At 47.6% G+C, this 21017-nt stretch overlaps 1 protein-coding gene across 15 annotated transcripts in view; it reads left to right on the plus strand.

Moving 5' to 3' along the window:
* The window catches only part of AP2B1 (adaptor related protein complex 2 subunit beta 1), a 77869-nt gene that overhangs the window by 27042 nt on the left and 29810 nt on the right, over positions 1-21017 (plus strand). For 13 of the 15 annotated variants that reach the window (XR_009820090.1, XR_009820089.1, XR_009820091.1 and 10 more), the window contains exons 10-15: positions 2490-2605; positions 3679-3844; positions 4302-4400; positions 7335-7594; positions 11417-11609; positions 19768-19809. Coding sequence is in view for 9 of the 15 variants with exons in the window: in XM_062012013.1 (XP_061867997.1) it covers positions 2490-2605; positions 3679-3844; positions 4302-4400; positions 7335-7594; positions 11417-11609; positions 19768-19809 (876 nt within the window). In the remaining 6 variants the exon portion in view is untranslated. The remainder of the gene's footprint in view (positions 1-2489; positions 2606-3678; positions 3845-4301; positions 4401-7334; positions 7595-11416; positions 11610-19767; positions 19810-21017) is intronic. The other 2 variants (XR_009820094.1, XM_062012021.1) reach the window with 1 other exon arrangement.

Genomic DNA, 21017 nt, shown 5'->3' on the forward strand with positions numbered 1-21017 from the left:
TCAAGTACTCATATTGGTTTGAGGGATGTCACAGTGTCATTTGGCAAGGACTCAGAGTTAACTTGAGTATGTCTACAGCAAGCCATGTGATGTAGCTAGACTTGACAGCATGAGGTGAAGGCTTGTGCATTGGCTTGTTCCAGTAACAGCACTGGATGAAGTCATCTGATGCTCTGGTTGTAAGGAAACAAAGTACCCTCCTATGGGAAAAGGAAATAAAATGGCTGCAGTAAGAATTCCTGTGGAGCAAAGGAGAAGCAGAAGGAGCCATCATTTGTCTCAATTCCAGGGGACTCTGCCAGCACCCTTAGAAATTATTAAGGCTTACAGCTATGAGTGTGGTATGTGCTACTTCAGCAACCTTACAGGCTTCCTTTGGGTTTCTACAGACAAACAGAGCAGTTTTGATGTTGGCTGGTTGTCCTTCCTCACTCCAGCATGAGAGCTGTTCTGGTTGGGGCACTCTTTCATGAGTTGGCAGACCACTGCAGTCCCCAGGGATATCCACCTTCACATAGCAATGTGTTTACAAGGGATGAGGTGAACTGAGATGTGTTTTGCTACAGGGAAATTTTGTTAGAGGGACTGCTCTGCTGTGCTTGTGCCCACGTGGCTGCTCACTTTCCAAGGGACTCTTGGGCTGCAAATCAATACTGCATAATTTAAAGTGGATGTTGTGCTCTTCCTGGAAAAAAAAATGGCACTTTGAAGTGTCTAAAGAAAAGAATAATAATCTTTAACTTGTTTTTCCTTGAATCCTGCAGCTCTTGAAGCTTTGCTAGTTGTAGTCTCTGATGGGACTGGACTGCTTGTAGCAAACAGTGACAGATTTACCCCAAGTGCCCCTTAAGGCCATTTGTTAAAACATCTTGTTGAGAAGCTGGTAAGAGATGAAATGAGAAGCTCTCAAGCATCTCACAAGGACTTTGAGTGGGGTTCCCACTGTGAGCAGTGTCTGTCTGTGAGGGGTCAAGTCTGTGGTCAGTCTCCATGGAATGGAAGAGTCTTCCATGTTATGGGCTTCAAATCTCTCCTTGAGCAGAAGAGATCAGAGCAGGACACTGTCACATTGTCCTTTCAGTGCCTCCATAGTGGCACAGTACCTGGAAAGCTGTGCCAGGGGAGGTGTCATAAAACCCCACAATACCAGTCATGTAACTTTGCTGTTGCCTCTCCTCACTCTGATGCCAATTGTATGGGAATTTTTCTGTCTGGTGTGAATTTCAGGGGAGACTTAATGGCCTTTAGTGCCAGTTTGCAAAGACAGAGCAAATGCTGGTGTATAGTGTCTCCTCTCATGGCTGATCCCTATGCCAGCATTGCCACTGTGGTTTTAGGCTGTTTGTATGACACTACAGCTAGAGGGCAAGAAATCACCAAGAGGTTTTAGTCTCTGCTTGTCCCAAATTCAGCTCTATAAGTCCTGAGGTTTGTCTTTATGATTTTTTCCCATTCTCATACTGATTCCAGTGACTTAAATGCTGCTTCATTCCTCCTCCTCCTGCCCAGCCTTCAAGTGCTCTGAAAGTGAAGGGGGTTGTTAGCTCACTTGAATTACAAAATCCACCTACATTGCCATTGTTTGTGCCCTGCAATGTTTGTCTGGATCCTGAATGCTTTCTCAGTGTTCTGATGGTGAGGCAGCATCGTGAGCAGTCTGCTTCTCACATTAATCACCAGCTGTGTAATGAGGCTTCATATGTGCCCTGTTAATAACCAACTTGTTGTCCTTATTTGAGACTCTGTGTTGCTGGAGGTTGTTCCTGTGATGTCGTGCCTCACTGTGCTATCTGGGAATCAACCTCCTGGAATTATTTGCCCTAACTCCAAGTCTGGAGCCTGGAGCATGTCAGTTGTTTTACACAGTGCCTGTGGCAGGGAATTGTGAACTAATTAATGTGAAAGCTACATTAGCAACAGCTGGATTTCTTTTTATAGCTATATCTTCCCATGTTGCTAGTGACCTCACCCCAAAAATACCGAACCTCTTGCTGGTGTGGCCTGCTTTTCCCTCCTGTCCTTGCAGCGTGGTTGACAGAATGGTTTTCTCCTGTATTCTAGCTTCCCTAGACACCTTCCAGCAGTTCCTGTCAAAACTCTCCCAACTCTGATTGCCACAGCTTGGGCAAGCCCAAGAGCTCTTTCAGTGGCCTGTTTCAACTGCTAACCTGCAAGAGGCTGACATAAGTAATGCAGGAGATGTCAGGGTGTGGTGACCCAGCTATGTACTGGCACAGTTGCTTCAGCCATTACCTTTTGCAGGAGCTGGAGTCAACTGGTGTCTCCAATGTGAGACAAGCACCTGTCAGCCTGTAGGTTATTTTCTGGGCATGTACATTGAGCTGAGAGCTGTTGTCTTTTTGGTTTCCCTTTCTAGGCCTTTTCTCATATGGATGTCTCATTCCTCAGGGTGTGCTGTGGGTTGGGAAGGAGTTTCTTAGGAGTTTCTTCAGCTTGTTCTACTTCCATTGTTCTGTTGTTCTCTCTAGCAATCTGCAGAGCGCTGTGTGAGCACCCTGCTGGACCTCATCCAGACCAAGGTCAACTACGTGGTCCAGGAGGCCATTGTTGTCATCAGAGACATCTTCCGCAAGTACCCCAACAAGTACGTGCCAGTGGTTGGAGGCCCTTGTCTGCTGGCCTCTGGAAAGCTCCCTCAGCACAGCTTACCAGGGCTCTGAAGCAGAGGGAGCTGTTTTTCTGATGAGCAGTGTCCATTCTGATTCCAGCCCCTGGTACAGAAGGATTCAGGTGCTGGCTCTAAATGAGGTCTCAACCTGACACGTTGCTAGTTTCAGCTGAAAGCTTTTCCTTCCCCACTGCTCCATGTTGATGCTGGGTATCAGCTTTACTCAAAAGCTAGTAAAGCCTTTACAGAGAATGCCAGAGGAGAAGTTCACCAAACTTACAGCATCAGGCTTTTGGTTTTGCTCATCTCCTCTAGAAGGTTTATAGGCAAGTTCATGGCTCTTGTGGTCTGAGATCCCAGTCAGATTGTGCTCAGCAAAACACTGTTGACTTTCCCCATTGAGTGTTCTCTCTGGCTTGGGCAGCACTCAGCTGCTTTTGAGCTGTTTCTTCCATGAGGTTTTGTCTCTTCAGCTGCAGAACAGCAATGTCTTTCAGCAGAGACTTCATTACCTCAAAAAGTAACGTGGGATATCTGCAGGCCTCTGTGCAGTTCCTGCTGTCAGTCACAAGATAAGTTGCCTGCTTATGACAGGGATGCACACACATGGGAAAAAGCTAAGTGATTAGTGTGGGGTATGGTCTGTCTTACAGCAAAACCTTTGGGGAACTGTAATATCTAGTTGAGAGTTACAAGCCTGAAGACACCAGCAAGGGGCTGCAGGATCTGACACAGGCTCATGGTTTGGATCAAACGTTCCCTTTAGCAAAGTGAAGAAGGAGGCAGCTTTGTCTTTGAATTCCATGCCTGAGTGGTCTTGCTGGTTAATGAAACTGCAGAGCTCCTGAGGACCCTGTGAGGTGCTCAGCTTGGACAAAAGGAAAAAGGCCAGGAATATCTTCAGTAGTTGAGTGAAAATGCTGTTTGTTGTGTGGAAATACAAGACATTGTCATTCAGTGCAGGATTCTCTGCAGAATGCTGTGGGCAGACATGGAGCAACACAAGTCGAATTCACCCCAGTAATCCACCTGTCCTCTTCCCAAATCAGGTATGAGAGCATCATTGCCACTCTGTGTGAGAACCTGGATTCCCTGGATGAACCAGATGCCAGAGCTGCCATGATCTGGATAGTGGGTGAATATGCAGAGAGAATTGACAACGCAGATGAACTGTTGGAGAGTTTTCTGGAGGGCTTCCATGATGAGAGCACTCAGGTAAAATTGTGTTGTGTATCTTATCTGCAGGGTTTGGTGCAGTGCATGTGTGTGATGGGTGGTAGATGCTTTTGCAGTGCTCAGAAAATACCTCTCATTGCAAACTTCAACATTTGGCTGAAATATAACTCATGAGTCTGTAGACTTGCTCTGTATCTCTTCTCTTGGAATGATGGAACAGAGGGGGTTTCTAGATGTTGCATCCTTCCTGAGGAACAGCCCTACCGGGGGCCAGAACATTCAGAAGAATAGTGGTGAGGTGCATGAAATCCTGCCATGGACATCAGTGAGCTGATCAGGGACTTGTCCACCAGAGTGTTTTGCACCACTCTCAGGACTGAGTCCCACTGAATGGATTTCACTAGCAAAGAAGGATGTAATGCTGTTACAAACCATAGGACCTGAGTTTCCTATCAGTAAAGGATTTCCTAACCTCCACTGTGTCCCTTTCCCTTAGGTGCAGCTCACTCTACTGACTGCCATAGTGAAGCTGTTCTTAAAAAAGCCTTCTGAGACACAGGAGCTGGTTCAGCAGGTCCTCAGCCTGGCCACTCAGGTAAGCCAAGATACCCAAAGCAGAGCCCTCCAGGCACTGCAGTGGCCTGCTGTGTGGTGTCTCCCAGCTGCCAGGCCAGTCACCTTTGCAGTACATAGGATTCAAGTGTGTTCTCCTCTTTCCCTAAGAGACTCTATTTAAGAGCTGCTCTGTGCCTGTTACCATGCCATCTGGCATTGCTTCTGTCTTGCTTCAGCTTAACTCCTCCCCTGTTCCCCCACCAAATGAAAGGTTAGGGACAGAGTGGAGTTATGAAGAAAGTGAAATGCTTTCTCCTTGAAGGTGGCTTGCAGTTAAAACATCTGGAGCTGTGAGAGGGGGAAGGGGCCTGGCAAAGACTTTTGTTCTGGGAACTGCAAAACTCAAGCAGGGCTATGACAAAGAAAGAACTGGGATTTGGGGTTTTTTCCTTCATACTTGGATGCTGTCAACCAACGTGGCAGCTTTGCTGGAGGCTGTAACAGTGGGTTAAGATCCTGAATTCATTATGCATGAGGTGCTGAGTTGTGAGCTCAGATCACTGCAGGCAGGGTTGGCCTTGAGCTGGCAGAGCTGTAGTTCTGAAGGACAGGAGATGTCCTGGAGGCAAGAGTAGTAAGACCTCAGCTGATCTTCCTGCACTCACAGGCTGTAAGGAATGGGGTAAATGTGTGATGGCATAGTCCAAAATGAGCAGCTCCTTTCCAGACCTGCTGTGTCAAGTGATGAAAATGGTCTCCCAGCTGTTCAGAAGGGGCTGTGATTGTTTCAGAGCAGAAAGCCTGGAGTCAGTCATCAGTGGGCTCTTTGCTCCTCTCTGCTGTGAAAAGTCAGCTCTAGGCTTAAAACTTCTATTCATCCCTTTGGGAGAGTGTGGCATTGGTCAGTGACAACCTGTGGCCTATTTTCTTGCTTATTGGGCAGGCTCTCAGCTCTTCTCTAGAGAGAGTTGGGCCAAGGGCGTGCTGTACCATTTGTTTAAGTCAACAGAAGAAAGGTACTAAGTGTTAAACCCAGCAATGCTGAGTCAGAAAACACTTAATGGCACCCCAGGAGTGTAACAGGCATCTGGTTCTTCTCTGCTTGTCACAAATGTTGATTCAGTCTGGCTTCTTGCATTTTGTATGAATAATAAGTCAATGTAGGATAACTGGCTGTGAAACACTAAAAAGCCTTGTGCTTCAAGGTCTGATTTCTAGGTAGAGATACTGTTTTTCACTTGAGTGGGAGAGTAATTACACCTGTGTTTCTTTCCCCAGCTTAGATATTGTTGCCCTTTGAGCATCTCTTAGGGTATATCTGCACAGCTAACTGCAGGTGTGATTGTAGCAGGAGCCAGCTTAATCCAGCCAGCACTGGTAAAAATAGCTCTGAAGCAGCTGGGGATGGGAGGGACACAGATGTGTAGCAGGGAGCAAGGTCCCTGGCAAGCTCACAACCTAATGGATGTCACAGGGCCTCTACACCTCAGTGCCTGCTGTCTGTCTGTCATGGGTGGGTAAGTAAGCTGGCATGGGTTCATTGGTATGCACCACAGGTGTGCATGCAGACCCTGGAAAGCAGAGCATTGGGAGAAGTGTGCAAAGGGAAGATCTGAACCTCTTGTTCCAGTAGATTTACTGAAGTTTCGAGTCTGTTTCTTCTCACAGCCAAATAACCAGTGGATCTGAAATGAGGACGTGCCTGCGAGGAGATTCATGTCTGCCCTTGCAGAAGCCCCACATGGTCTTGAACTGCCTGCTGCAGGCAGGATGTGGAGAGTCTTGGAGGAACTGTTAAGGGTGAAGGGTGTAAAGAATCCACATCTCCACCATCAAACTGAAAAACAGCCCTGCAGAGAAATCTCTCAGTTGAGCCAGCCGTTGTATCTACGTCCTTATGAGCAGAATGAGCTTCACATGCTCGGTGTCGTCACTGAGAGATTTTGCTGTGTGCCTGAGAATGTCTTGAGACAGAAAGCAGACAAGTTCTAGCAGGTCAGCAGCAGCATGAATGAGAGGAGGAGAGAAGAGGAACAGAAATGCCAAGGGGAAGGCTAGTGAGGTATACAATATGTTACCAGAATTTTACAGGCAGAAAAAACCCTCAGAAACATTTGTCCTGTTACTCTGGTGATGTGGGGATTCAAAATCCCAGCTCTTGCTTCCATGAACAATTCAAACATGGTGCTCTACAACATGAAACCACACCACCTCCCTCCCCCTAGAACATGAGCTGCAAACTAGTGCCAGTCACTGTGCTGCTCTGGGCAGAGCTGTTAGAAAAGGAGGAAAGTAATTAGCACTTCATTCAGAGACAGAAGTATCTGCAGTGAAACGAGTGTTATTGACAGCTGGAGAACTGATGAGGTATCCTGGCTGTGTATCATTAGCATCTTTCCATACTTCATTAGAAAACTAAAAGGCAGGATAAATAAGATCTCATTTGGTATGAAGAATATGGCTTATTAAGATCTGTCCTCTAGCTATGTAGCATCTTTTTGTCCAGAAGTGCCCTTGGGTAAGTCATGTACTTCCAGGAAACTTGGATCAGCCTGTTACAATATGCAGCACTGCAAGGCTGCTCTTCTGTGTGACAGTCATCTCACGTTCTTGTCTCCCATCTACAACCCCCTGGAGTTCTCCTGATAACACACTCTTATGGCAAGTGGCAGGAGGGTTTGGAAAGCAGTTGATAGCTCTGTGGGTTGGGGCAGCTGTGGGGATGTAAATCCTGGGCTTTTTGCTTCCTGGCAGCTGAGCAGGAAGCCAGGCATGAGTGAGGTGGTTCTTAGTTTGAGGTTTGGGATGTTCACCACAACAAGGAAGTAACAAGTTCAGACCATCATTCTGAAATGGGAGACTGTTGCATGCTTGGGTTTTTTCTTAATCCAACAGAATCACTTCTAGGAAAATCCAAGAGATTACAGGCATGAGTCCACTTCAGAGCTGACACTGGGGTGTTGTTTTGTCTCAGGATTCTGACAACCCAGACCTGCGGGATCGTGGCTACATCTACTGGCGCCTTCTTTCCACGGATCCAGTGACTGCCAAAGAGGTGGTGCTCTCAGAAAAACCTCTCATTTCTGAGGAGACTGATCTGATTGAACCCACTCTGCTAGATGAGCTCATCTGCCATATTGGGTCTCTGGCCTCTGTGTACCACAAACCACCCAATGCTTTCGTGGAGGGGAGCCACGGGATCCACCGCAAACACTTGCCCATTCACCATGGAAGGTAAGCTGAGGCAGCTGTGGTGATAATGGGCAGGATTGGTTGTTTCTTTCTAGCAAACAGTCCCCAAAATGGAAGGATCTTTTCTAATTCTCTAGTGAGAGTTCTTCATTGATTTGTGCAGAGCTTTGCAGGTCGTTAAATGGGCTGTTTCCTTGTGGAATGTAGTCCTGTGTAGTTTCTGAGTTCTGGGGCAGAAGACAGAGGATGTATCAAAGCCCTTCTGTGAGTAGCTGGGATGTTTTTGAGAGGGCACTAGAGTTAAGCCCTCCCTGGCATGAGTTTGAATCCAAAAGCAGAAGCTTTGGGTAAGTGGTGCAAGGGCATACTTCCAGGAGGATGACTGTGGTCCAAACAGGCATCTTTTGCAAGGATACACTCCTTGGATTATTGTCTTTAAGCTTTTTGAGCTTTGCAAACCTCACTTGTGTAGAACAATACCTGTTTCCTGGAAGAGGCAAGTGCTGGGGTCCCTTGCTGTTGGAACAGAACTGGGAAAGGACTGAAAACTACCTTTATCTCTCAGTACCTGTAAAGCAAAGGGCATGTAAAAGCCATCTAAGCCCCATCAGTGGAAACCATTTGGGCTTTTAAAAGAAGACTAGACTGATATGGTTCTGTCTAACCTTTTGGAGTCAGGGGGGTGATTTGGCTCATTTCTGAAGCTTTAATGCTTCCCTGTGATCACAGTGCTGGAAGTGGGTTAGATCTACAAGAGAGGCAGTGCAGTAGCCCTGGGCTGTGGCAATGTTGCTCATGAGCCTGTTCCCATGGTTCCTCATTCAGGTAAGCACAGCCATTTGCACTAATGGGTTTAATTACAAATGTAAGTGTGCTTTACAGCAGGAGGCAGAGTATCCAGGCTTACCTCTTAATAATATTCCCAAAGTGACATTTGGAGTGCTATTTTTTGCTGTTGCACTGATAAAGCAGTGTGCCATGCTGCTCCTTTTCTATTTTCTGACACTGCTCCTCTGCTATTCTTAGCAACTAAAGCTATTTCTGTAATGACTAGCTTTGGGAAGCCAAGTTGTTTTCTCCCTGACTATGAAATCAAGTCTGGCTGCATTGACCCAAAGTCTACCAGTCAGAGAACAAAAGCAGTGGCTGCTTTCCACAGCTCCCTCTCCTTACCAGACATTTGCCTCAATAGCAAAACGAGCTGATGTTGGTCTTTGGACTTACCAGCCTTCCTGTTTCTGTTGTATCAGGTCACTACATGTTTTAGGGAGTTTTAGACAGCTCAAGGAGTCCAGCTTTTGCAAGGAGTGGTCTTTTTACTGGCTTCTTGCATCTGCCTTGGACATGGCTTGACTCTTGTAGCTCATGCTCAGTCTGCTGACCTCAAATCTTTCCTGGCTGTAGCACTGTTGTACTTTGCCCTGGTGCTGTTTACTACTAAATTAGCCATTACTTCAGAACCTTCAGGCTTCCATCTGCAAGCTGAGGAAGCCAGTGCTGGGGAAAGGTGAGGAATGCTCAGCAGAACACACTGAATGCTGACACAGTGCTCCAGCCCCTTTGGTAAATTAAAGAGATTAATGGTGTTCCTTAATGGCCCATCAGGCTTCTCTGATGTGAACTCACCTCATAAAAAGACCCCATTAGCATGGTTTTCTGATTAACTGTTAGCAAAAGGACAGTCAAACCTTAGAAGCTGATGCAGGGCCTCCTTGTACTGTGTCACAGCATGCCAAATTGGCACTTTCAGCCATGAAAATTACAGTGAGCAGCTCTGCAGGAGCATGGTTGTGAGGAGCCTGAATTTGTGCATCCAGTGTGATTTTGTTGATGACTAAGAAATTAGTTTGTCTCTTCCCAGTGCTGAACATGCATGAAAAGAGATGTGAAAATATGCCAGCTTAAGGCAAGTTCAGGGTGTCCAGTGAAAGACAAACCTCCTCAGGTAGCTGTCTGGAGTTCGCTTCATTACTTCTGCTCTCTGGTAATGACCATTGTAGTGACTGACCCATCTACTAGAGACTGGGGTTTTCCTTCAGATTGCACAATGGGACAGAGCTGGAAGCTGGATTTCCACAGTGAATGTGGCTGAAGAGAGTGAGGATAGAGTTGCCTTGAGTAGATGAACAGAATTAACTAGATGAGTGGTACTTTCCTGGGTATAAACCTAAGAGGAGTTACAGTTGTCAGAACACACTACCTTTCATTTTGATTCACTTTGTTTTCATTCCAAGCAATGTAGGACAGGTTCCTCTCAGCTGATGGGAAGACCCATTGCACAGCTCACAGATGGTGAGATGTTCCTGCCTCTTCTGTGAGCCCAAGTGTCATAGAGTTGTAAATGAATCCGTAAGGAGGGGGAGAAGTCTCTTTGCTTGGCACTGTATTCTTGTGTGGTGGCTCCCACCACCCCTGCTCAGCTGTAATGCAACTGGGAAGTTTGGGGAGATATTTGCAGGACTCATGGGAAAGGAGAAGTCTGATTAGACTTGGTCAGGAGTCCTTGCTGCCATGTGAATCCTGTGTGACACCCAACATCTGGGAACTGCTGGAACTCCAACTCACACAGGCAAACCCAGCTGCTAGCCACTGCCCAAGACTATAATGGAGAAAGCTTATATTGAGGCTTTTTGCCCTTTAGAGCCTACATATCTTGTTCTTTCAAAGAGAATGCAATGTTAGTTGTTCAAATGGCTTCAACCAGGATGGTTCTATATGGAAAGCAGAGGGCTTGGTGGTTTGGTGTCTTGATACAAACCAACTTAGCTTTGTCCTTCCCTAATACCTTCTTGGGCTTTGGGGCAGCTGCAGTTACACAAGACCTTGAAGGGATTGCTTTATCTCCATCAGAAGAAGGATGAGTAAGTGTTGAAGAGGTGTAGTGTTAAAAGGATTATATACTGGGGATGAACCAAGTGTGTGCACCACCGGCTTGTAGTGTGCCTCTGCTCATCCCTGCTGTTCCCCCTTCTCAGGTTGGGGGTGGGAGTGGATCACAGTAACCACTTGCTCTTCAAAAATGCTTTAGTTAGCTGTTCAGCATACTCAGAAGCCTCCCTGCTGAAGGCAGGTGCAGAAAGGACAAGTAATATTAGTGCTGTTGGGGGTCTAAATCTTTTAATGCAAAGAAGCTTTCAACCCTTTCTGTGGCTGCCTGGTAACTCGTTCATTCTGCTGTGTCTCTTCCTCTTGGCACTGAAGTTGGGAGCAGCTTATACTCTGTTGCTAAAGCTTTTCCCTCAGTAACTGAGTGAGGATAAGACAAGTGTGGCTACTCAGAATCAGGAGTTGCAGTCGTTACAGAAGGGCCCCAGTGTCAAACACCTTTTCAGGCCTCTAATTCCCAAGGCAATTGTGTGCAATTACCTGCCAGTGCATCTGCACTGATGTGAGCTAGAAATCATTCTGGCAGTGCTGGCAACAGGATACAAAATAGATTTTACATTACCTCAAATATTAGTGACTGTGGATGTAAAGAATAAATGCATTGTAATGAGATCTCCAGGAGCGAGTCACTCTTGCTCTTCCTTTCCTCTCCTTGTTATGAAGTGCAGTGGCAAGTGAATGTTAAAGGTGGCCAGACTGCATATGAGGAGGAATTTTGGAAGCTGTATAATGAGCATTTTTAGACTAGTGATTAGCATGCCTGCTAAGTCAGAGAAAGGGAAATTGGTGATAGAAGGGAGGAATCTGGTTTAGATTGGTGTGTTTAGTTAGTAAAGAGTCGTGGAGCTTGGTGCTGGCCAGTAGAACTGGCTTCTGCTTGTGAGCCACCTCTTGCTGTGTTTCCCAGTTCTGGGATCTGAAGCTGAAGACCAAAGGTGACTAATATTTCTCCTTTCTTTTTGTTCCTCCTGCCCATAGCACTGATGCAGGTGACAGCCCAGTGGGCACAACCACCACCACAAACCTCGAGCAGCCACAGGTCATTCCATCACAGGGTGACCTTCTGGGTGACCTTCTTAACCTGGACCTGGGACCCCCAGTGAATGTTCCTCAAGTGTCCTCCATGCAGATGGGTGCTGTGGACCTCCTGGGAGGAGGGCTGGACAGCTTGGTAAGAAGCATCCTCTTTACTTTCAGCTGATGTAAAATAATTGGAGCTGTGCTTATCTCTGCAAAGCCTTGATCATTTGTGCTTGTACTGCTTGGATCACTGAGCTCCCAGTGCTCAGTCCTAAAACTCCAAGAGGATTTAACCAGTGCTATTGTACCACATCTCAACATGTTTTTCCTGCTATGCTACAAATGTTGCTGCATGCTGTAGAATCCCCATGGTCAGTGGATATGTTTGTTCCATTCTTTTTCCATCTGCAGAAGAAAACCAAGAAGTTGTCTGAAGGGTGTAAAGTGTTCCATTGCTTTGTAATTGATTCAGGCTTGCTTTCAAGGAGGCATTTGTTCCACCTGCTTCCCAACCCAACTGAATTTGAGTGCAAAGCTCTCAGGGCTGCAGGTTGTAGCCCTGTGTCATCTCATTTGTATATTCTCCACAGTGTGTCATGGTTTAATATCAATGGCATGTTAATTGCAGTTGGGTCAAGAGGGAAGCACTCTGTGTAGCCCTCTGTATGCCTCAGCTGCTCATGAGAAGGTATTCCAGTGCTAACAGGGTCAGGCTCCAGAGGATGAGTAATCACACATTGGTTCTGCTCTGGGATGTGAGCTGGGCATGAGCTGCAGTGAGGGAATTGCTTAGCAAGGAGACTGCAACAGTAGAGAGGAGCTCAGTGCTGTGGGCTTGCACTGGTGGCAGCCAGCCATTGAGAAGTGATGAAGGTAACTGTCAGCTTGGGGATTGTTCCCATGGGGTGGAACACAGCACACAGATCCCTAATGCCCTGCTGACTTGCCTAAGAAGCAGACTAGGTATGTTTTTGCAGTGTGTAACCTGAGTAAGACCATTCTAGTGAATGTAGCTGGGTGTTTATTAGAGCTGCAGCGGGTTTGTCTTGCTTTTGGTTTGAGATCTGGCTGGTAATGGGCTGGGCTGGGTTATCTGTGTGCCTGCTTTAGGTACACTTCAGTTCTGAGTCAAGCTCTGAATAACAGAGGTAGGAGGCAGCTGGATAAACCCCAATGTAACAAATCCTTATTTGTCAAAGACTCCTTTTTTTTAAGCTGTCATAATCTTATTAAAGCAGACATTAAACACATTTCCAGCTCCAGTGCTTCATGAGCTAATGAACTGGAAACAACCTAGCCCTTAATGGCATTGGTGTGCATGGAGGTCAGATGTGCTTTAGCCTCTGTGCCAGCTAAACAGCAGCTTGCTTATTTGGCAGAGTGACTGCTTTTACACTGAGGAAACAGGGGGTTAGGGAAATGGTTCAAGCTGGAGTTGCTGGGGCAGTGAGCCCAGAGCTGTGACCTGTGCAGCCTTTGCCCTGCATTGCAAGGAGTGCAGCTAACAGACTGGGATTTCTGATTGTGTCAAGGTATTCCACAAATGGTGCTGGGGCAGCTCAGAACCGTGAGGGGTTCCATTCCTCTGCCCATACTGTCTTCCAGGCTGCTCCCAGTAACACTTGGTTTCTCATTAGTGTCAAAGGTGAATAAATGGGTACAGCAGGAGAACTAAAACTTGGCTTTGAGAAGAGAGTTGTCACCCAATTAGCATTGACAGGATTAATTTAGTGACCTGCTTTGGCAGGAGAGCTGTTACTTGATACGGTATTAAGCTTTCACTTAATGTTCTATCTCAAGCCTGAAGTAAATCCATGGGGTTGTGGAGCAGGACCTAACAAAGTGATCATGTCTGGACAGGGAGTAGCTGCCTGGGCCAGCACTGTCTTAGCTGAGTTGCTAGATGGGGTGAGAACTAAAAGGAACCAGGATCTGAATGGTGATGGGAGGTTTTTCCCCTGGAATGCTTTTCACTGAAGTGCTGTTGCATCAAATGTCCTGTCTTCTCCTGATCCCTTGTATGTGTAAGAGAATCTTTTCCTGGTAAATCTCTGTATTTCTCTGGCTTTTCCTTCCCTAAGAAGCCTAATGAGCATGTGAGTGAGTGTGATCAATGTCCATGTTTATTATTGTGGGCATGTGTTTAACAAGGGTCAAGCTGAGTTAACCCCAAGTGGTCTGGGCAGTGTCTCTAGGCTGCATGGCTAACCAAGGGGATGGGCATTGGGATCTCAGGCTAATGACAAGCCACACTTTTACAGTGCTGAAAACAGCCCCAAACTGCCTGACTTCTGTATGTGCTGAGGAGGTGAGATGTGTCTCAGTGTCTCCCTGGAGAAGGACTGAGCTGTTCATCCATCACCAGGGATCAAAAGTCACTGGAGCTGGGGCTGGCAGTCACTTGGGCTGCTCATGCAGTCAATTAGTGGGCTTGGAGGCTGAAATGAGTCTGTGATGTAAGGCTCTTTAATACTCTGTCCACTCATCTACAAGAATATTATTGATGCAAGGTTGGCAGCTAGTCAGACTGATTTGTGTCCCAAATTGAAGAGCTGTTTGATAAACACTGGATATCCATGGCTTGCTGTCACAGCTGGACTGGTTTGGGCTGTTCCAGGTGGAGCTGTGCCCCTCTATGGAATCAGGTTGGATAAAGGGGAGTCACATCAGGGGTCTCCTGCACGGTTCAGGGCTGTGTCCCACCACTTTGCTTGCTCTGAAGCATGATAGAAGGCTGAGACTTGAACCCTGTCTCATCCTCTTCTGTGCCTGTGGGCTTGGCAGCCTGGGAAGAAACACGTGCTCCAGCAGAGCTGAGTGCCTGCTGCTCCTGAAGGCTGGTGAGCAGGGCTGTGGTGTCACCCCCTCCCTGTCTGCTTGCAAGTGGAGAGTTCAAAGTCTGGCCTTAGTGGACAAGACCCTGGCTTGTTGAGGTTGATTAGAGGTTCACCAAGGTTTTATTAAAGAAGAAAGCAAAACAACTTGTACATTACATCATATCAGAGCAGGAAGCCTCAGAAGCCCAAAAGCAACCCTGGGTCTGCCCTGGGTGCCAGGTTCCACTCCTGACTCTGCCAGTGACTTGCTGTGTGTAATCTTGGGAAGGTTACTTCGTTTACCTTTTCCTGGAAGTGCAGTGTGAGTGTGTCTGTTCTAGGTCAGCCCCAACATCCATCCACTTATGCAGTGGATGTGCTGCTTCTCCAGCCTCTGACAAGGCAGTGAGTGTCCCCTTTCATCTGGTTGGAGCTACAAAGGGCAGCTGTTAGGATTTCTGACAAAGGGCACGTTGGCATTGCTGGAGCAGTGCTGAGATGGAAAAGGAGCTCTTCTAGTGAGTCTCATTCATGTCTGATTTAAGGCTCTTATTGCTGTAACAGCAATAGGACTGGTAGAGCTTTGTAGAGCTTTGCAGAGCTGCTTTTTGTGCTTTAGGAAATGAAAATGGTTTGTTTTGGTTTCATTTGGTGGAAATAATTGAGGAAGGCAAAGCGCTGGCAGGAGGCATCACTGAAAGTGGTGGCTGTGGTGTTGGCAGCATGACCTGTCCTCCACCACCTTTGACACAGCAGTCCTTGGTTTGGACAGTAGCCCTCCTGCTTTGCAAGCCTGGCTTGGTGTTATGAAAACAGGCACATAAAATAGGCAGCAAGCCAGGTATTGAAAACACCTCTGTGTGAGCCCCAGCAGAGTCTGCAGTGGGATACCTACAGCCCTTGGGGGTCAGGAGAGGCAGGCTGTGCATGATCTGTCCTGCAGTTAAGATGTCTCTAACAGGATCAGCCCAGATCAAGTGGCCTGCTAGTAACTATGCTCTCAGCACTCCAGTCAGCCCTGTTCCCTGATCCTTGTTAGGGGAATGCCTTGTGTTCCTTCTGCTGTTGCTGAGTCCATGCTCTCATCTAGCTCCTTGGCCTGTGGTGTTTAACTCTTGGTTTGGAGTGCGAGGGAGAGAGGAAGCAGCAATTGTCTGTTAAGCCATGAATTATGGCTCCATGAAATGCATGGCTGCTCTGAAAGCCCTGGCTGTGCTGAGGACACAAGGCAAAGTGGTTGCTGAGCAGTGGTTGTTGCAGCTTCTGTCTCAGACTCCACCTTCCCTGTGATGTTTTGGAGCTCCAAACGCCTCACGTCATGTTGCAGAAGCGATTGTAACCCCTCTGGATCACATGAACGCTTCAGCAGAGTCACTTCATTACAATCTGCAGTTAAGATGCAAATAAAGCCTCCTAATGCAGTAACTCCAGCACTACTGCACTTCATAAGTCAGCATAACTGCTCACACAGAGCTGAAATTACAGGCCAAATGCTCTTCAACTGCAGAGCATCCGCAACGCCGCCCGAGCCAACGAGCACAAAGTACAGATGCTGATGCAGTTTGGGTAGAGGTACTGGTGCTGCTTTGTTCTGCAGGCTGGAGCCCAGCCTCTTCTTTAAATTCATGTGGCTGCTTGAGTGCTGTTGTTGGTTTTGGAGGGAATAAAGTTAACTCTTGTTTGCAGAACTTTGTTGCTTTTGGTGGCCAAGGTTTCCCATTCATTCCCTGCTCGTGTCCTGAAGCAGGCAGCCCATCATCCTGGACAGAGGCTTTGTGCTCCTCAAGAGGCTAGTTTGGGCTCAGGATCAGTGCTACAAGTTGCCCTTGGCCATCAAGGAGCAGCCCTGATCCACCTTCATAGCCCTGAGTAGGGCTGACAGCTGTATTACCACGGTCCTCTCCTCTGCAGGGTTGTTTCCTGCCCTCATGTAAGGCAGATTCAAGTTGTCCTTCCTCCAGGAGTGGCTGCCCACCCATGAGATGAGTGGAATTAGTTAAATAGAGCTGCCAGCCCTGGGGAATCAGTTCAGCAGCACTTCATGCCTGACTAATATCTGCTGCTTTCTGCATTCTGCTTGTCACTCCAGATGGGAGAGGACACTCCGTGGGTAATTGGTTCCTGTTCCCTCTGTCTTCCTCCTTCCCTCTTACTCATGTCACTGTTACTGTCTCTTTCATCTTTCTGAGTTTAGAATGAAGTTAGACCTTGGACATCTTGCAGGAGGACTGGGTAAACCAGACCTGGAGTTTCTGTGTAGGGAAAGCATTGGTGCTATGGGAGGGTGACAGGCAGGAAGGACGGAGAAAGGGACTTCTGTGCTGCTGCAATGGGTATGTGATGTGTTATTAACTTCCCCCCCTTTGATTTCTGTTGAAGTGGATGTGCTGTCATTTCTCTTTTCACTATATAGGCAGAGTCAGCTCTACCTGTAGGGACCTGGTGAAGCTGCCAGCTCCTTGGAGCTCTGCAGCTTTGCAGCACACATCTGCAGTGCTTGGTCCCAAGCACAGGAGCCAAGAGAGTGGCAGGCTGCTGCGTGCAGACCCCTCCTATGAGTGAAACAGACCTTCAGGAGGAGCAGATCAGAGCTCCCTGGCATTGGAAAGAGATTGTTTTGTGCCACAGGGCTGAGGTGTTGGGTGCATTGTAGAAATGGAAGGAGGCTCTGAGCCAGTGAGGCTTTTTTCTCTGCCTTGTTAGGGGGTGAGAGCTGGAGTCTCAAAACAAGCAATAAATCCAAATTGTGCTTTCCCCCATAAGGCCTGACAGCCAGGGAGGATGGCAGACTTGCACATAGCTTGAGGAACCCCAATATGTCATTCCTTCCCTCCTCTGCAGTGAGCACATGCAGATATCAGTGTATGGGTTTCTTCCAGGTTGGGTTCTTAGCCTGCAGCTTCCTCTCGTGTGTGTAACAGGAAATGGGAGAATGGTTCACATCTGGCTTGATTATGCAGAATTATTCAGTCATTCCCATAATACCCTTTGTAAAATGCTTGCAGCTTGATAAACCAGCCTTTCTCCTGCTTCAGACAACAGTACCAGCAATCCTCCCTGCATACAGTGATAGCTGGAGGTAAACTGCATCCTTTACCTTTTTCCTTTTCCTCCAGACTTCTCTGCCTGTCACTATCAAGTGTGAAGTTCATCTGTGTGCAAGCCTGTGAATAGGGATGAGGTGTAATGGTTGCATTTATTACTCCTCAGTGAGCCAGTAACAAGATGTAAATGATCTGATATATTAATCTAAAACACAGCTTGGCTTAAAGAGCAATCTGTAGAACACAACTCTGCTCTACCAGGCTGTTTCAGTGGGGGAGACCTGACAGTGGAATAAGCCCTATTTTATAAGCTCAGTATTAATTGGATTTGTTTCCTCTGGCTGGTTTCCTTTGGTCTGAGATTGATGCTTCCTTTGACTTTGGAATCACTCCCTTCTATCTGTTGTGTCTGAAGTAAGGTTACAAAACCTGGACTTGCTTGTGGGCACTGCCATGGGCAGCAAGAGGATGGGTTGCTGTCTGAAGAGGTGACTGTTGCAGAAGATGAGGGATGTCCTGTGAATTTCTGCCATTACCTCAAGTAGGGACAGACTGAGTTTCACACAGGAAAAAAGCTCTTAAAAGGCCTCTTAACAAAAGGCAATTTGAGTGTGATTTGTACTTCTCTAACACTTACTTGTGGTGGCTAATATTGCATCAGGTGGCTCCTGTGGGGTGTAGGGAAAGGAGAGATGCCAGGGGATAGAAGTGGGATCCAGAGTGGTACAGGGACTGGACAAATTGTACAGGGTTTTGGAGGCAAGTTATCATCTGGTAATTCACTGTCTTGCAGCTTTGCTGCTGCTCTCAAGGCATCTTATCCTTTTTATCTCTGCTCTGAGGGAGAGAAGTGTGAAGCTTTATGGCATCTCTTGACCAGTGCAGAATACATTTGCCACGAGATCTCCCAGGGCAGTGGGGATCAGAACAAAGTTGAATTTCCAAGTCTTTTGTGTGGAGGGAAAAGGTTGGAACCTTTTGGACTCTTTAAGCACAGGCACTTCTGGAAGCTTCTGCATTAGCTCTGTGGGGCATTCTTTTCAATATCTTAAGACATCAGTGTCTGTTTGGACAGTCTACCTGGAGCCCTTATTGACCCAGTTTGTCAAATGCTTGCTTTAAAGCAAACTCTCCAAACCCTAATGAAATGAAGGAGCTAAAGCCATTTACCAGGTGAGCCTTATTGTAGTCTGACAGCCCAGCCTTTGCCCCATGGGGCTGGCTCCTGCCTCACCCTGCACTCGCCTCACCCTCTGTGCACATTGTCAGGGCATGATCCTTGTCTGAACATGACCAAAGAAAAGCCCTGCACTGTGCAAAAGACTAGCACAGCCTTCTGAACAAAAGCCTGGGATACAGGTTAACCTGGGGATGTCTCTGGAGCAGACAACAGCTGCAGATTTGTGCTTGTGACCTATCAGTCATTATTGAGTGCTTTATAAATACACACAGGGGTGATGCTGGGCTCTCCAACAGCCTTTGTAGCCACCTTTGGGGTCTGTCCTGGGCACTGAATGCACTCAGGTGTGTAGAATGGTGTGGATGGGCTTTATAGCTGGGAAAGTGGCCTGGAGCTCTGTAAAGGGAGTTGGTGGTAGGACAGCTTCTGGGTGGGCTGCAGGATGGCTTGGCAGAAGGGGTTCAGACAGGATTTAGTGATTGTGGAGGGCTGCAGGGGAGGTACACAGTGGATATTTCAGTTGCTTCAAGCTGTAGCTGTGTGACTCGGCAGAGATTGTCACTGAAATATCCCAGTGCACTGTAAGGCCTCTTTGCTATTTACATGGCCCATTAGATCATGAAGCTGGTGGGTTTTTTTCCTGTCTGAGGGAAGGGAGCATCTTCAAAGGGAAGATCAAGCCCACCTATCTGAGCTGTTGTAACAGCCTGCACGTATCCTGCTCTCTTTCTTCCCTGTTGGGGAGAGCCGTGTGTCAGAGGAGTGAAGCCAAGCTGCATTGTGTTTTCTCACTCTTCCTAGCTGTTCTCTAGAAAACTGAAGCTTTCAGGAAGTCAGCTTCCTGTCAGTTTTATTTTTACTCCATGTCACACTTACCCTACTGGGTTCTGTGGAGCTGCTCAGGACTGTTGGCAACCGGCGTGGTGGGCTGAAGGGGAAGCACTGACGCACGAAACAAAGCCTTGTGCAGGGTTTCCAGTGCAGGTGACAGGCACAAGAGGGGATGAGGTTTTGTTCTTATTAACCTGTAAAACACTCCTGTCTGCAGTAGGTGTTGGGGGGTAATTCTCCAAATAGCTTTGCTCACACAGCAACCCCCCCCTCTGTTGCCTGTGCTTTTCCCATCATTGCGTTTCTGTCTGTCCTGTATGCTGCAGGCAAGTGAGGCGAGCTCTCAGCACTGCTGTCAGCTGAGCTCCCCTCCAGCCAGCTGACACTTGGCTTAAATCAACTCTCTCTTTCTCTCCTCTCTCTCCTTCTCTCTTTCAGCTTGGCAGTGACCTTGGCGGGGGCATTGGAGGAAGCCCGGCAGTAAGTGCCATTCCGTTTCTTAAATTGGGGAGCGAAACAAAAGCTGCTCAAAGCTGAGGGTGCTCAAATGTCACCTCACCCATGGAGTGCTGAGGGTGTTCTAAATCCCTGAAGGTGTTTGGAAATGGACAAATGCAACTGAAACACACAGCTTTCCACCTCTGTTGCTTTGAGTTCAACTGTGACCTGGGCTTTCCTAAGAGCAGCCATGGCCAGAGCTGTTGACTCTGTCTGCTTAGCTCTCCTTTCTCACAGCTTTTAGTTTGAGCACCAGCGTTAACACTGGCAGTACCTCAGTCCTTATGCAACTGCTTTGGCACCTGAAAAGCCAGGAATGCTTACTTCTCTACTCACAAAGCCTGTTCTGTTGTAACCCTAACCCAGTGTCACCAAGGGCTTGGCTGAACTCGGTGCTTTTCTCTTCCCAAACACCACACAAGATTTTTCCTAGACGTCAGGATCAGGGGCTCTGAGCTTTCCTACTACACGTGGTCATCAATGAACTCTGCCTGCCACTGGCCTCCTCTGTGCCTGTGCTTTGTGAGTGTCCTGGTGTCTAGAGCACTTGCCAGGACATGGGAGACTTTCAAGCTGCTTCCAAAGCATCTTTGACTTCAAATGTGTACCAGGAGAGCATGGGGAGAGGATGCAAGCTGACTTGGAGACGTGATGGGCAGGAGGGAGTGTGCCTCTCAACCTACAGCCAAGAGCAGTCTCCTGGAGGAAGCTGCAGTCCCTCTTCCCAGGACTGTGTAGCCAGTAACTCAGTCAGGACAGCATACTCAGTTCTGGAGTGGCTGCAGTCATCCTCTCTCCTTCTGTCCCTGTGAATCTTGCATTCCTTTCTAACCTCAGCACGAGGGCAGAGGAGAGCTGGTGGTGCAGCATACCTGTGGTCCTCAGGCACTGCACACCAGGACATGGGAGACTCTGTAGGCACCAAACAGTTGTGGAAAACCATCATTCCTCCCTGTCTAAAGGGCTGATTGAAGCAGCACATCTCAGGTGGATTTCTGAACACAGAGCAGCAGAGAGATACTTCAAACCCAGACATGTCAGCAGTATTTCCTATTGCCTGCTGTGGTAGTGCTGCCTGTTTCTGGGCTGTTCACCTATCAGCCATGTAATCCTTCCTGCTCACTGTAAAGAAGTGAACTTGGGAGTCTGAGTGTGACTGGCCCACCTGAAGCTGGGCACCTAAAGGTTAA

This window comes from Colius striatus, chromosome 20, assembly GCF_028858725.1.
Source record: "Colius striatus isolate bColStr4 chromosome 20, bColStr4.1.hap1, whole genome shotgun sequence".
NCBI classification, from domain to species: domain Eukaryota; kingdom Metazoa; phylum Chordata; class Aves; order Coliiformes; family Coliidae; genus Colius; species Colius striatus.